The 13,034-nt window shown below is 43.8% G+C and overlaps 1 protein-coding gene across 3 annotated transcripts in view; it reads right to left on the minus strand.

Annotated features, from left to right (window-relative positions):
• Window positions 1-13,034, minus strand: part of ADAMTSL3 (ADAMTS like 3) — a 342,411-nt gene that overhangs the window by 135,635 nt on the left and 193,742 nt on the right. For all 3 annotated transcript variants that reach the window (XM_047736616.1, XM_047736615.1, XM_047736614.1), the window contains one exon: window positions 314-425. In XM_047736616.1, the coding sequence (XP_047592572.1) occupies window positions 314-425 (112 nt within the window). The remainder of the gene's footprint in view (window positions 1-313; window positions 426-13,034) is intronic.

Raw genomic sequence — 13,034 nt, forward strand, 5'->3', positions numbered from 1 at the left:
TCAGGTCTTCCGTGGAAAATTAAAAAGAAGACCTGCTTTAAAGACAATCAAAACAAGAAAGGCCAGAACTCATGCAAACACCTTTCTAGCTTTTTGCTAGAAGTAAAACGTGTTTTCCAAATCCCGTTTTCACCTGTCTTCAAGAATAAAGGCAAAAATGCATTTGGGAACACCACCGCATTCCAGCCTCTGAGGAGGATGCCGTGTGATCACATATCCCCAGTTACCACGCCCATTGTCAAGTCAGCCTTAAAAACACAAGTATGTCATTTCTGACTCTGAGCCCTAAGCATGCATGTGGTCCGCGCCTCACCTCCTCCACATGTTACGGTGCAGGGGAAGAAGTCGGTTTGCCTCCACTGATGACTGATTGGCTGGTAGAAGAAAAACTGGACCACGCTATCCTTGGCCACCGTGTACCTGGTCTGGACAGAGAGAACTGTGGTCAGCGTCTGCGTAGGATGAGCCAGCGCTTCCCACACCTTTCCACATGCGATGAATCTATTTCACTGATACTGACCATCACTTATCAATCACGACACACTGTGGCACATGAAGATTCCAAAAACTGTGATGTGGGACAACATTTCATTGAGGTCTATCATCCATGGGGGCACAGAAGATCTTCAGCCCGTCTCCCTGGAGTCATCTTTCCAGATGACCCCGTGCCTGGGAGTGAGTTCTCAAATGTGTCAGGTAGACTTGCTTGTTTAACTTCTTTTTTCTACCTGATACATCTGATTTTAATTTCTATGGAGCCGGGACAGAGCCAGTCTGGGCTGGTTGGCAGCACGGCACGGAACTGGGATTCTTACACTTTCAGTAATAACATCTTGAAGCAAATCCTTCCAAAAAGGTCTTCTGAAAGCACAACTGCAAAAGCTCAAATGTACACAAATACATGCTGTTTACACACGAGCGTTCCAGCATCCAATCAGAGAGGAGGAGGGGCACCGGTGCGTGCGAGGAAGCAGAGGGAAGAGGGAACGTACCACTGAAGGACCACACTCAAGCAGCAAGTTCTCCCCCCAGGTTTTTCTTTTCTTCTCTCCTGACTGAACAAACGAATGAACTGAGGGAAACTCCCAGAATATAACAAAAAGAGAAAAAGAAAGAGGAAAAGAAGTTGAGTTCAGTTCTCGCAGGACGGACCCAGAAATGCCAACACACACACGGAGTTCAAGCCAGAGACACCCAGGAAATAACGAAGAGGCAGTATTTGAGGATATAACTGCTGAGGGTTTCTCAGACCTTGAGAAAGACAGGTGGACTCAATTCAAAAGTGTCCAGCAAGTTCTGAGCAGACATTTTAGAAAAGTACAACAGCCAGGATAAAGAAAAATCATGTTATTGGGAAGAAAAAAACATGATTATCTATAAAGCAGTGAGAATCAGATTGGAGTCAGATTTCTCACAGGAAACACTGGATGCAGGAAGCAAACTCATACCTTCAGAGCGATGAGGAACAATAACTTTTCATCTCGAATTCTGTAAGTGATTAACCAACAATCAAACACCAATTATCGATCAACAAAAAAATCTATGATCAAATTATCATCATAGTCAGTGAAACAAAGATATTTCAGACAAAAGATGACTGAAACTTGACCACTTGAGACCCTCACTGGAAAAAGAGAGAGAGAGAGAGAGAGAAAGAAACTACAAAAAGGTACCAAACAAGAACTAATATAAAAGCCGAAGATAAATAAATAAATAATCATAAAAGCGGAAGGAAGGAAGGGAATGCAAGAAATGGTAACAATGAAATCACTCAGGAAAGCTTATTCATAAAGGTAAATAAGAGTTAACCGAAAAATAAGATTTTGAGGTATCTAATTATAAAACAGTATAAAAACTCCAGCATAAGATGAGTTGTTGGAGAGGAGAGGCAGGGACAGGTTGGAGATTGGGAGCACAGCTGTCACAGAGGCATGAAACACTTGTAAAGGGTTTTTCTCTGGCTATGGAAGGATGTCTCTGATGAATCCTGCCAGAGAGAGTAAGTCAAAACATTGCCTAAAATATTTCTTAATGTATTTGAAGGCACCATACAACTACCGTACTAGTGAACATTCACAGCGCCAAGATTCCAGACACAAAAGGAAGCCCAGCGAGGTGAGCATAACACTTGGCACCCCCTTTGGCACCATGTTTCTGCTCCAGGCATTTCCCGTCATGCAAGTGGTGACTGAGTGGCTGAGAAGCTGAGCAGACCTGTCATCAGACCGTGGGGCCAAGACCTAACACTTGAGCTCGAGATCCACTGAAGCCGGAGCAGTACCACGAAATGCCCCAGGCGCGCCACCGAGACCCCGAAAAGCTCTATCTTAGGAAAAAGTGTGAACTGGACGTGGACCAATTTCCAAGGGGAATGAAGGCCAGGTTCAAATTATTTCAATTCCTTGTTGGCTGAAGGTAATTGGCTGCTAACGTGTCTTCCAGAAGCAGAAATTAATCCTGTCTCAAATTATATCTGTAATCTCCTCACCTAATATATGTAGCAAAACTGAAAACCAGGCCCACAAAAAAGATAAAATTTAGTAACAACCAAAAAACATGGAGCAATAGACTATAAATGGAATTACAGAACATCCAGATATCAGCATCACCTGACAGAAATTTAAACACCTGGGTACACCGCTACTGCCCCCTGCGACTCTAGCTTTGGCTTCAGATGGTATTTCACAATACTCCCTACCAGTCCCAGGGTCTTAAAACATCAATGTTAGCACAGCTCACTCCTAGGGCTCTGGCTTTTAGAGTCTGGGCTAAGATACCATGGTTAAAATGCTTAAGAAACTAAATGACAAGATGGAGAATTTCACTAGAAACAAAGAAGCTACAATAAAAATAAAATGGCCAGGGCGCCTGGGTGGCTCAGTTGGTTAGGAGTCTGCCTTCAGCTCAGGTCATGATCCCAGGGTCCTGGAATCAAGCCCTGCATCAGGCTCCCTGCCCCTCTTTCTACCATCCCCTCTGCTCACATGTGTTTGCTCTCTCAAATAATAAAATAGATAAAATCTTCATTAGAGAGAAATAAGTAAATAAGTAAAATGTCAATTCTAGAAGTATGAGGCATCATAATTTAAATTGGTAGCTCAATGGATAGATTTGACAGTGGATTAGACTGGAGTTCAGCAAACATTTTCATAAAAAGCCAGATAGTAAACATTACAGTTTTCAGGCCATATTGTCCCCATGGCAATTATTCAAGGTGGCTGATATAGTGCAAATCAGCCACAATCCATAAACACATAACTGTGTTTATGTCCCAATAAAATTCCACTTACAAAAATAGGTCATTAGCTAGCTGGCCAGGATCTGCTGGCCCCTGGATTACACACACTTAAAGAGAGAACCAGTAAATGGACAGAAAAGAAAGAGGTAGAAAGTAGACATGAGAGATAAAGGTATAACCATAGTCCCAGACAAAGAACACAGAGAATGGGACAGAAACTGCATCTGCAGAGGCAATAAATGAGAATCTTCCAACACTGATGATGGATCTCAAGACAGAGTTGTGAAGCCCCATGAACCTCAAGCAGAAGAAAGCCACTAATTACATCACAGTCAAACCAATGACAACCAAAGACAAAGAGAAAACACTTAAAAGCAGACAAAGGAAAAGACCCATTAGCATCTAAGGCACCAAAATAAGACTGACAGCTCCCTTCTTAACAGAATTACTGGAAGCCAGAAGACAATGGAGAGGGATCCTCAATGTTCTGAGAGAAAATAGTTTCATAACAGAAGTAAAGACCCTAAATGTTAGTGTTCCTAACAAGCTAGCATCAAGGATAAATAATTCAAAATTAACAAGAATAGAAAAAAATCAGGCAAAGGTACAGTCACAGCACCGGTTTTGTCATATCTCTTATGGTAACTACTGGAATGAGCCGACAAAAACTAGTAGGCTATTATTTTTAATAAAACCATTAATAATAACATGATCGATGTGACATATCGACAGTGCCCAACAACAGAAGATGATGCGTCACATCTTCTACTATCTGCTATGTTTTGAGCCACCAGTTAAGTTTCAACAGATTTCCAAACAACTGACATGATATAGACTATGTTCTTTGACTACAGTGGAATTAAGCTACAAAACAATAACGAGATTCTGGAAAATTTCCATGTACTTGGATAAGATACTTCTAATTATTCCATAAATCAAAAACTATATCGCTATGAAAATTACAATACAATTTAACTGAATGATGATGGGAAAGATTTCCTATCAAAATTTGTAGGACGAAATAAAAGGCATGCTTGGAATGAAATTCATAGACTTAAATACATGTGTTATGGGGGGGGGGGGAGAAAAGGATGAAAATCAATGACCTAAACAGCCAACTCAAAAAATTCAAAAGAGGGGGTGGACTTGGGTGGCTCAGTGGGTTAAGTCTCTGCCTTCGGTTCAGGTCATGATCTCAGGGTCCTGAGATCGAGCCCCGAATCAGGCTCTCTGCTCAGCGGGGAGCCTGCTTCCCCCTCTAACTCCCTCTCTGCCTACTTGTGATCTCTGTCTGTCAAATAAATAAATTCTCTTTAAAAAAAAAAAAGTTAAAAAAAGAACAGTTTATTGAATCCAGAAAAACTGGAAGGATGGAAATAATAAAGATAAGAGTGGACATTAGTAATATGGAAAGGAAACTACTTTAAAATAGGCTATAAAGCCAAAAGCTGTTTCTGTGAAAAGTCTTAGAAAAGTTACAGCCCTCCAACATGATTGATTAAGTTTAAAAGAAAGTAGGGACGAATAGTCAATATCAGGAATGAAAAAAAAAAAAAAAAGGACTCACTACAGATTCTGGAGACAATGAAGAAATAGTAAGAGGATATCATTAAAAAACTCTCTGCCAATAATTTTTAAAAAGTTAGCTGAAATACAGGCACACCTCGGCAATATCATGGGTTAGCAAATATCACAATAAAGTTAGTCAGATAAATTTTTTGGCTCCCCAGTGCATACAAAAGTTATGTTTACAACATGATACAGTGTATTAAGTGTGCAGTAGCATCATGTCTAAGAAAACAATGTATGTACCTTAATTTAAAAATACTTTATTGCAGAGCATCTACTCGGCTCAGTCAGCCGAGCATGCAACTCTTGATCTTGGGTTGTGAATTCAAGCCCCATGTGGCATGTAGAGACAACTTAAAAATAATAATTGAAGAAAAATCTTTTAAAAAATACATTATTGCTAAAAAATGCTAACCACCATCTGAGCTTTCAGCAAGTTGTAGTCACTGATCACAAACCACCATTGCAAGGACAGTAATAATGAAAAAGTTTGACATATTGTAAGAATTATCAAACTATAACACAGAGACATAAAATGAGCAAACGCCATTGGAAAAATGGTGCCAATAGACTAGTCTGAGTCAGGATTGCCACAAACCTTTGCGGCAATTGTAAAAGAAAAATACATATATCTATGAAGTAAAATAAAATGAGGCGTGCTTATCTGAGAATTTTGAAGGGGTGGGGGGTGGGAGGTTGGGGGCACCAGGTGGTGGGTATTGTAGAGGGCACGGATTGCATGGAGCACTGGGTGTGGTGCAAAAATAATGAACACTGTTATGCTGAAAAAATAAAAAATTTAAAAAAAAAATGAGGCGTGCTTGTAGACAAAGTCCTTGAAACAAAACTGACACAAAAGGAAACTAAACATCTGAATAGTCTTTATATTTTAAAGACACTGAATGCACACCCCTAACAATTTCCTGCTGAATATTTCCAGATATTTAAAGAAGAAATAACTCTAATTTTATACAAACAGTTACAGAGAATAAGAACTGAGGAAATAATTCTAACCTTGTTTTATAAAGCCAGTATAAATTAATACCGAGACCTGATATGAATATGTTACAAGAAAAAAAAAACCTATCCTGGATATAGCTACCAAAAAATCATAAATAAAATAATTTAAAATTATACCCATTGACATATAAAAGGATAATTTTCTTTGTTAACAATAAAATAATAACTACTAATAAGTAAATGCTACCAATATAATAATGATAGTGACCAAGTGAAATTTATTATGGGACAGTAAGATGGGTCTAACATTTAAAAATGAATGTAATTCAGTATATTAAAGGAAAAAACAAACTAAAAAATAAAGGAAAAACATATGATCACTTCAAAAGATGTAGAAAAAGCATCTGATAAAACTCCATACTTACATATGACAGTGGAAACAAAATAGAAAAAAGGTTTCTTCTTTTTAAAGATTTAATTTTATTTATTTGAGAGAGAAAGAGTGAGAGAGAGCATGAGAGGGGGAAAGGTCAGAGGGAGAAGCAGACTCCCCGCTGAGCTGGGAGCCCCATGTGAGACTTGATCCCAGGACTCCAGGATCATGATCCAAGCAGAAGGCAGTCACTTAACCAACTGAGCCACCCAGGCACCCCAAAAAAAGATTTCTTTCATCAAATAAAATACCTATCAAAAATTCTATAGCAAACATCACACATGATGGAGAATTAGAGTTCTTTGTCCCTGAAATCAAGCATGAGAATAGCTGCTGTCACTGATTCTATTCAATATTGTATCGAATATCCTACACAGTATAAGATAGCAAGAAAAATGAATAAAATATACAAGGATTGGAAAAGAAGACACAAAATTACCATTATTTGCAAGTGTCATAATTGTGTATGGACCTAATCCAAAAGACTCTATAAACTATTACTATTAATAAGCCAATATACTAAGAATACAGTGTCAATATACAGAAATCAATTAGATTTCCATAACTTTGGCACAAATAAATAGAAAGTGAAAAAAATACCATTTACAATAACATCAAAATAACAATCAAACAACTGGGAATATATTTATAAAAGATACATGACATAAACTTTAAAAATTAGAAACATTACTGAGAGAATTTTTTTGAACTAAATAAATGGATGGACATATCATATTTATAGATTGGAAAATTGGTATTGGAAAGTTTCCTGTTCCTTCCAAACTGACATATATATTCAATGCAATTTCAATCAAAATCCAAAAGAATTTTATAAAAACGGACAGGCAGACTTAGAAGCTCATATGGAAATGCAAGGAGTCAAGACTATCAAAGATCATCTTTGAGAACAAAGTGGGAAAACTTACCAGTAAATATCAAGACTGGTTTTAGTGGTGCAGTAATTAAGTTACAATGGAATTGCACAGACAGATCAATAAAACATAAGGGAGTCCAGGGACAGACCCACACGTACAGTTTGGCTTTAAGACAAATGAAGAAAGGACTGTGTTTTCACCTAACAGTTCTGGGTCAGTTGGATAGTCAGGCGCAAAAACACATTAATTCTACTTTACAATGCGTGCAAAAGTCAGCTCCAGGTGGATTACAGCTCGTAATATGACAGGTAAAAAATACGTTTTCCACTACGGCCATACCACCCTGAACGTGCCCGATCTCGTCTGATCTCGGAAGCTAAACAATACGTCTTCCAGAAGCAAACACAGGATAGTTTCCTGACCTTTAATGAGGCAAAGATTTCCCAGCATACAAATACAGACAGTCCAGCATATCATTAAAAATTGATAGCTTACACTACAACAAAATTATGAGCTGCTCTATGGGAAAGCTGTGTTAAGTACATGTAAACAGAGAAAAAAAAGACCGAAAATAAAATGAATTGAGAATTGAGCTCTAGAAGCTAAAAATACAAAACCAAAATAGGTTCAAGTGAAGATAAACAAAAATAAAAATTTACGTAAATTGAATAGTTTTTAAACTCTGAGTTAATCAGATGAAAACCTGGTTCTTAGATGCCTGAGAGACAAATCTTTGGATGATTTGAAAGAAACAAAAATTAGACAAGGAACCAGCGGAAGAGACATAGTTGCAGGTACAATGAGTTTTTTTAGTGATAAGATGATACTCTGATTACACTTGAAAGAATTCGGTGAGCTAGATACTTCTCTAGCAAGATATAAATTTCAAAGAGTTATTTAGCGTTCAAAATTCAGACCCCCCCCAAAATCAATAAATCTAAGAGGGACTGAAATGGTTTGCTGGGTCCCACACATTATCACCAAAAAGAAAAAGATTTTTAAAAAATTAAGAAAAAGGAAAAAAAAAAAGGCATTAAACCCAGATGTTTTCCTTAAAGAGATGACCTGATTGGAGCAGAGGCATTTAATCGCTGACCAGTACCCACTTCCCTTTCCCATCCCGCCGAAGGCTCACTCTTGTCCCAGTGCTCATTCCTCTCCCATGATGAGTCTTTGGTAGCGCCTGAGGGTCCCACGTGATCATGGCGGGCACAGCTGCCTCGCCAGATGTGGGGCCCATGAGAACATGCCTCCCGCTCGGACGACCGCACACGGTGTACCTGACCAGCGGTGCCTGTCCCCGGTCCCGCTCCCTGCGGCTGCTCCCACCCAGGAGGAGGCCATTTCCTGGGAGACTCTGTGTCACATGAAAGATGACTTTGGCTCAGAGCCTCCCCTGTAGCCTTGCTGAATTCTCTAGAACCACTCTGCAATCCCAGACGCTCCCACCCGACTGTCCTCGCGTCCCTCCTTCCTCTGCTTGTGGTCAGAGCTTCCCTGCAGTGGGCGACTCTCCCAGCCTCTCTCCGCTCCCACTCGGCTCCGTCCTGCCTCTTCCTCGGGGACATCCTGCTCCTCAATGTCTTGCGTGTCTAGTCCTGTCTGGTATTTGCTTCTTGAAGAACCCAGAAGGACTAAGGCCCAGGGAATGGTTTAGAGCGAGCCCCTGGGGGCACCTGGGTGGCTCAGTGGGTTAAAGCCGCTGCCTTCGGCTCAGGTCATGATCCCAGGGTCCTGGGATCGAGCCCCGCATCGGGCTCTCTGCTCGGCGGGGAGCCTGCTTCCCTTCCTCTCTCTCTCTGCCTGCCTCTCTGCCTACTTGTGATCTCTGTCTGTCAAATAAATAAATAAATCAATCTTTAGAGCGAGCCCCTGACCCTCTTATCAACGAGAGGTGATAAAAGGTCTGTGGGGCTCCTGAGAAGAAATTCTCCCAGCTGCAAAGCTTCACAAGAAAAAAAAAAAATCCTAATGGACTTGCGGAACTTGTCTTCTCTGCATGGTAGCTTTCTCCCCCAAAGGCAGGGCAAGGACATGTGCAAGTTGACATGTGACATTGCATCTCTTTGGGTAACACCCTATCGGGTGGGGACATGGTCCGTCTTTCAGGGGTCCTGTCCTTCAGACCCATCTCCTCCACGGTGGTTTTCCACCTGGGACATTAGAGTCCGGAAAGGGGGGACGGCTTGGATCTGCGTGTGTATGTCCCCATCCTGTCCTTGGGCCCAGAGCTGGGTTCCTTGTCCCTCCAGCCACTGGGAGGACTGCAGGGAGTCTCCCAGTCAGTGAACTCCGCTGCGAGCTCTGCCGGCCAGCGGAGGGGGCTCCTCCAACGACCTGCCCATCCCACTCGCTGCTGGCGCTGCAGGCTCTCTGCGGCGTGGCGGTGACTCCTGCCCACCCCCCGGCCTGGCTTACAGCCCCTTCCCCAGGGAGACCATACGCTCTCCTGCCCAAGCCAGGAGGGCTCTGACAGTGGAAGGAAAGAACTAAGCCAGGGCCTCAAGCATAACATGGGTCTTTTGTGAACAAACTAGGACGTATGGAAACTCTACCCTTACCCCTCCGCGACAGGGTCATCTTGCCCCCACTGGGTCAGCCCCTCCAAGCTTGGCCAGCGAGGAGCACAGGGAATTTTCCAGATACCTTCCATGCTGCGTGAGGGCCGAGAGAGCCTCCAGGGAGCTGCGCGCACCCTCAACCTGCGGCTACACATTTCAGGACACTAGACCCCAATTCATCCTGAGGGGGCTTCTCCAGGTTGTGGCCGATGGAAGTAGATCCCCTACAGGGCACCTTCCTCATTTCTCAATGGAGAGTGGAGCAAAAGCTTCTTTTCTGACTTTGAAACCTTGGTTAATGTGCTTCTCTGCTCTGCAGAGGGACTGCCCTCATCACATGCATCTCAGCGCCTTGCCTCCTCCTGCCATCTCCCCGCACATCCTTGCTGGACCCCCACACTCCAGGCCACGCTCCTCCAGAGCACAAGGCACGGAGGACACGAAGCCCACGGCTCAGCCTATAGGGGGATGGGCATCCCCTCTCTCCTGAAGAGGAAACCCTGAGACTCTGTGTCCAAGCTTGGCCTTGACCCCGATGGGAGCTGAATCGGTTCAGAAAAAACCTTACTTCCCTCCATCAGTCTGATTCTCCAGACATAAGTCTGAACCAGAGATGAAGAAGGAGAGGAAGAGAAAGAAGAAGGGGGGGGGGAGCAGGAGGAGGAGGAAGGAGATCCAACCTCAATAATCAAAAGTTGAACATGAGTGCGTGTGTGCGGGTTACACATCGAACTCAGCTGTGCGTTCTGGTAACTCCTAGAACAGTATCTGAACCACTTTCACCACGAAACTTCCCGCAACAGCCCACATGACAGCAAATGTCAGGTGAGGCTCCCAAAGTCTCCGTCTCTGTGGTTAGCGCCAAACTCTCGGGTGGAGGGGAATTCTGACCGAGAGGTAGGATGAAACGGGTAAAGTTGCTTTTCCATCAGGCGCTGTTAGGGGTTGAATGGTGTCCCCCCTCCCTCCGAAAGATACGCTGACGTGTTCGCCCACAGCTCCTCAGAATGCAGTCTTCGTCAGAAACCGGGTCTTTGTGGATCCAGTCAAGATGAGGCGAGGCCATGAGGGTGGGTCCGATCTAGTAGGAAGGGTGTCCTTAGAGAAAGGGGGAGCTCGGCCTAGAGACAGACGCGCACGGTCACGGCTGAGGGAGAAGGCCTGAGCACAGAAGCGGCTGAGGGCGTGAGGGAGGAAACACACTCTCCCTCAGCCCTCAGAAGGAACCAGTCCTGCTGACACCTTGATCTTGGGCTTGCGGCCTCCAGAGCTATGAGTGCGCGACGGTCTACCATCTGTCACTGAAGTCACCCAGCTGAGAGCGTCTTTGCAGTGGCCTCAGGAAACTGATACAGGCACTGACCCTAAAAATTGTGTCTTGCGGTGATTTGAAATACCTGTGAAGGCCGCTGGGCAGTCACCATCTGCACCACCAGGCAAGGCTATAGCCCGTTCTTTGATCAAGGAAAACAGGCAGTTTCAAACCCTCGCATCCCTACATCAGGGAGCCGCACTATGGAAACCGCCCAGAGAAAGAGGGATTGTGCAAGGAGAGAACGTAATGTGTACCCGGAGCAGAGGTTGGGGACACAGAAGGCAGAGGCTCGCCTCGCTGAACACGAGCGGGAAGAGCATCAGAAAACAGTTTCCTACAGACGCACAAAAATATGCGACCGGGAGGAAGAGGAGAGACGTCTGGAACACAACGGAAGATTCCAGACCACGAGGAAGAGGAAATGTTTTCTCTCCCAGAAGATGGAGATGTTGTAAAAGAGAGGGAGAGCTACCACGGAGTTAAAAATAGTGAACCATGGAAAGAGATGTCTTTCCCAAAGCCATTTCGTTCTGCTCTCGTGGGCACACACTTCAAGTTCACATTCACAAGGGTCTACTCACAGATGCACAGTTCCCGTAAATTCTCACTGAACAGACAGCGCCTTTCCTACCCTCCCCTCAGAGGGGCATAGGGCACGAAGTCCTTGTTCAGGACTCTCTACTGCTACCTGGTGGCAGCATACACACATTTACAAAGCGAAATAATACTTCAGGGGCTCCCAGGCAAAACACCGTGACCCGGCAGTGCTGTGACAAAGGCCATCCGTGAGAAACAAATCATTCGGGAAAACAAGAACCTATAATGAGAAACCCACTGGGAAGAAAAATAATATCCCATTTTCAAGAATGGTCCAATCATAAAAATGCAGCTTCTGAAAAAGTCAAAAAAATTTTTTTGGTCTCATTGGTGCAGTGACTTGCCGGGCTTTACGATCTGAACAATACAACAAAACGAACCTACCATCCCACTGATGTCTTTGGAAGTCACTCACAGTGTCAGAAGAGAAGGGTTTTCAACAGTCCGTTTATTAAAAGTCCACAAAGTAAGGTCTCATCTATGAGCAAATGGAAGAGTGTGGCTCAGTATCCCTCAGTAGCCCCAGCACCCAGGACTGGGCCATGTTAGCGCTGGGCAGGCAGAGCCTGTCTCCGTTATGCAGCCTCGGGCTGAGTCAGGTGTTCTATTTTTAGACCAACGGCTCTTGGTTGATGGGAATGGGAAAGAGATACAGTGAGACACACGGCTGACCGCCATCGGCGACCGGACCTGCAGTTTTAACCTCCCACTCAAAGTACAGCCATGATTCAACTGCGTGATAAGCCTTGAAAACAGGAGTGGAAGCAAAGCTCCCCACCTTAGCAATAACACAGGCAGGGTCATACTATTGTGCTCCCAGCGAAAGAAAAGAAAGAGAAGAGAGGAGAGGAATGGAAAAGGGAGGAATGGAAAGAGGAATGGAAAGGAGAAGAGAGGGGAGGGGAGGGGAGGGGAGAGGAGAAGAGGAGAGGGGAAAAGAGGAGAGGAGAGAAGAGGAGAGGAGAAGATAGGGGAGAGGGGAAGGGAGGGAAGGGGAGAGGAGAGGGCAGGGGAGGGGAGGGGAGAGGGGAGGAGAGAAGGTAACCAATGGAAAAGTGTATTTCCTAGAAACCTACACTATTTGGGCAGGCTTATAAGTCAGGGGAAAAACAACATCAGAGTCATTCTTGCATCATTACCATGTCTGATTTTGCCAAATTCTCTCCCACCAAGTGCACACAGGATTTGTGGAAGTGAATGGCGGGAGGCATGAGAATCAGCCTCTAGTTCCACGAGAGTCAGACAGCTGTGTGTACCGCCTTCTCTGATGGAGATAGATATATATATATATACTTAAAAACCTTTCGGTCAAGAGAGATCAAAAGCTTCCCGGGTATTGAAGCGAAAACCCAGGATTGTTTATTAAATCTGAGGAAACCAGAACCCAGAGTGGAAAACAGAAGACAGTACTAATTCAGACTCACCAACGTGCTACTGAAATGTACTCCGTTAAGAGGGGAACATGTCATTTGGGCAAGAAAGTGTA

This window comes from Lutra lutra, chromosome 7 (genome assembly GCF_902655055.1).
Source record: "Lutra lutra chromosome 7, mLutLut1.2, whole genome shotgun sequence".
Lineage (NCBI taxonomy): Eukaryota > Metazoa > Chordata > Mammalia > Carnivora > Mustelidae > Lutra > Lutra lutra.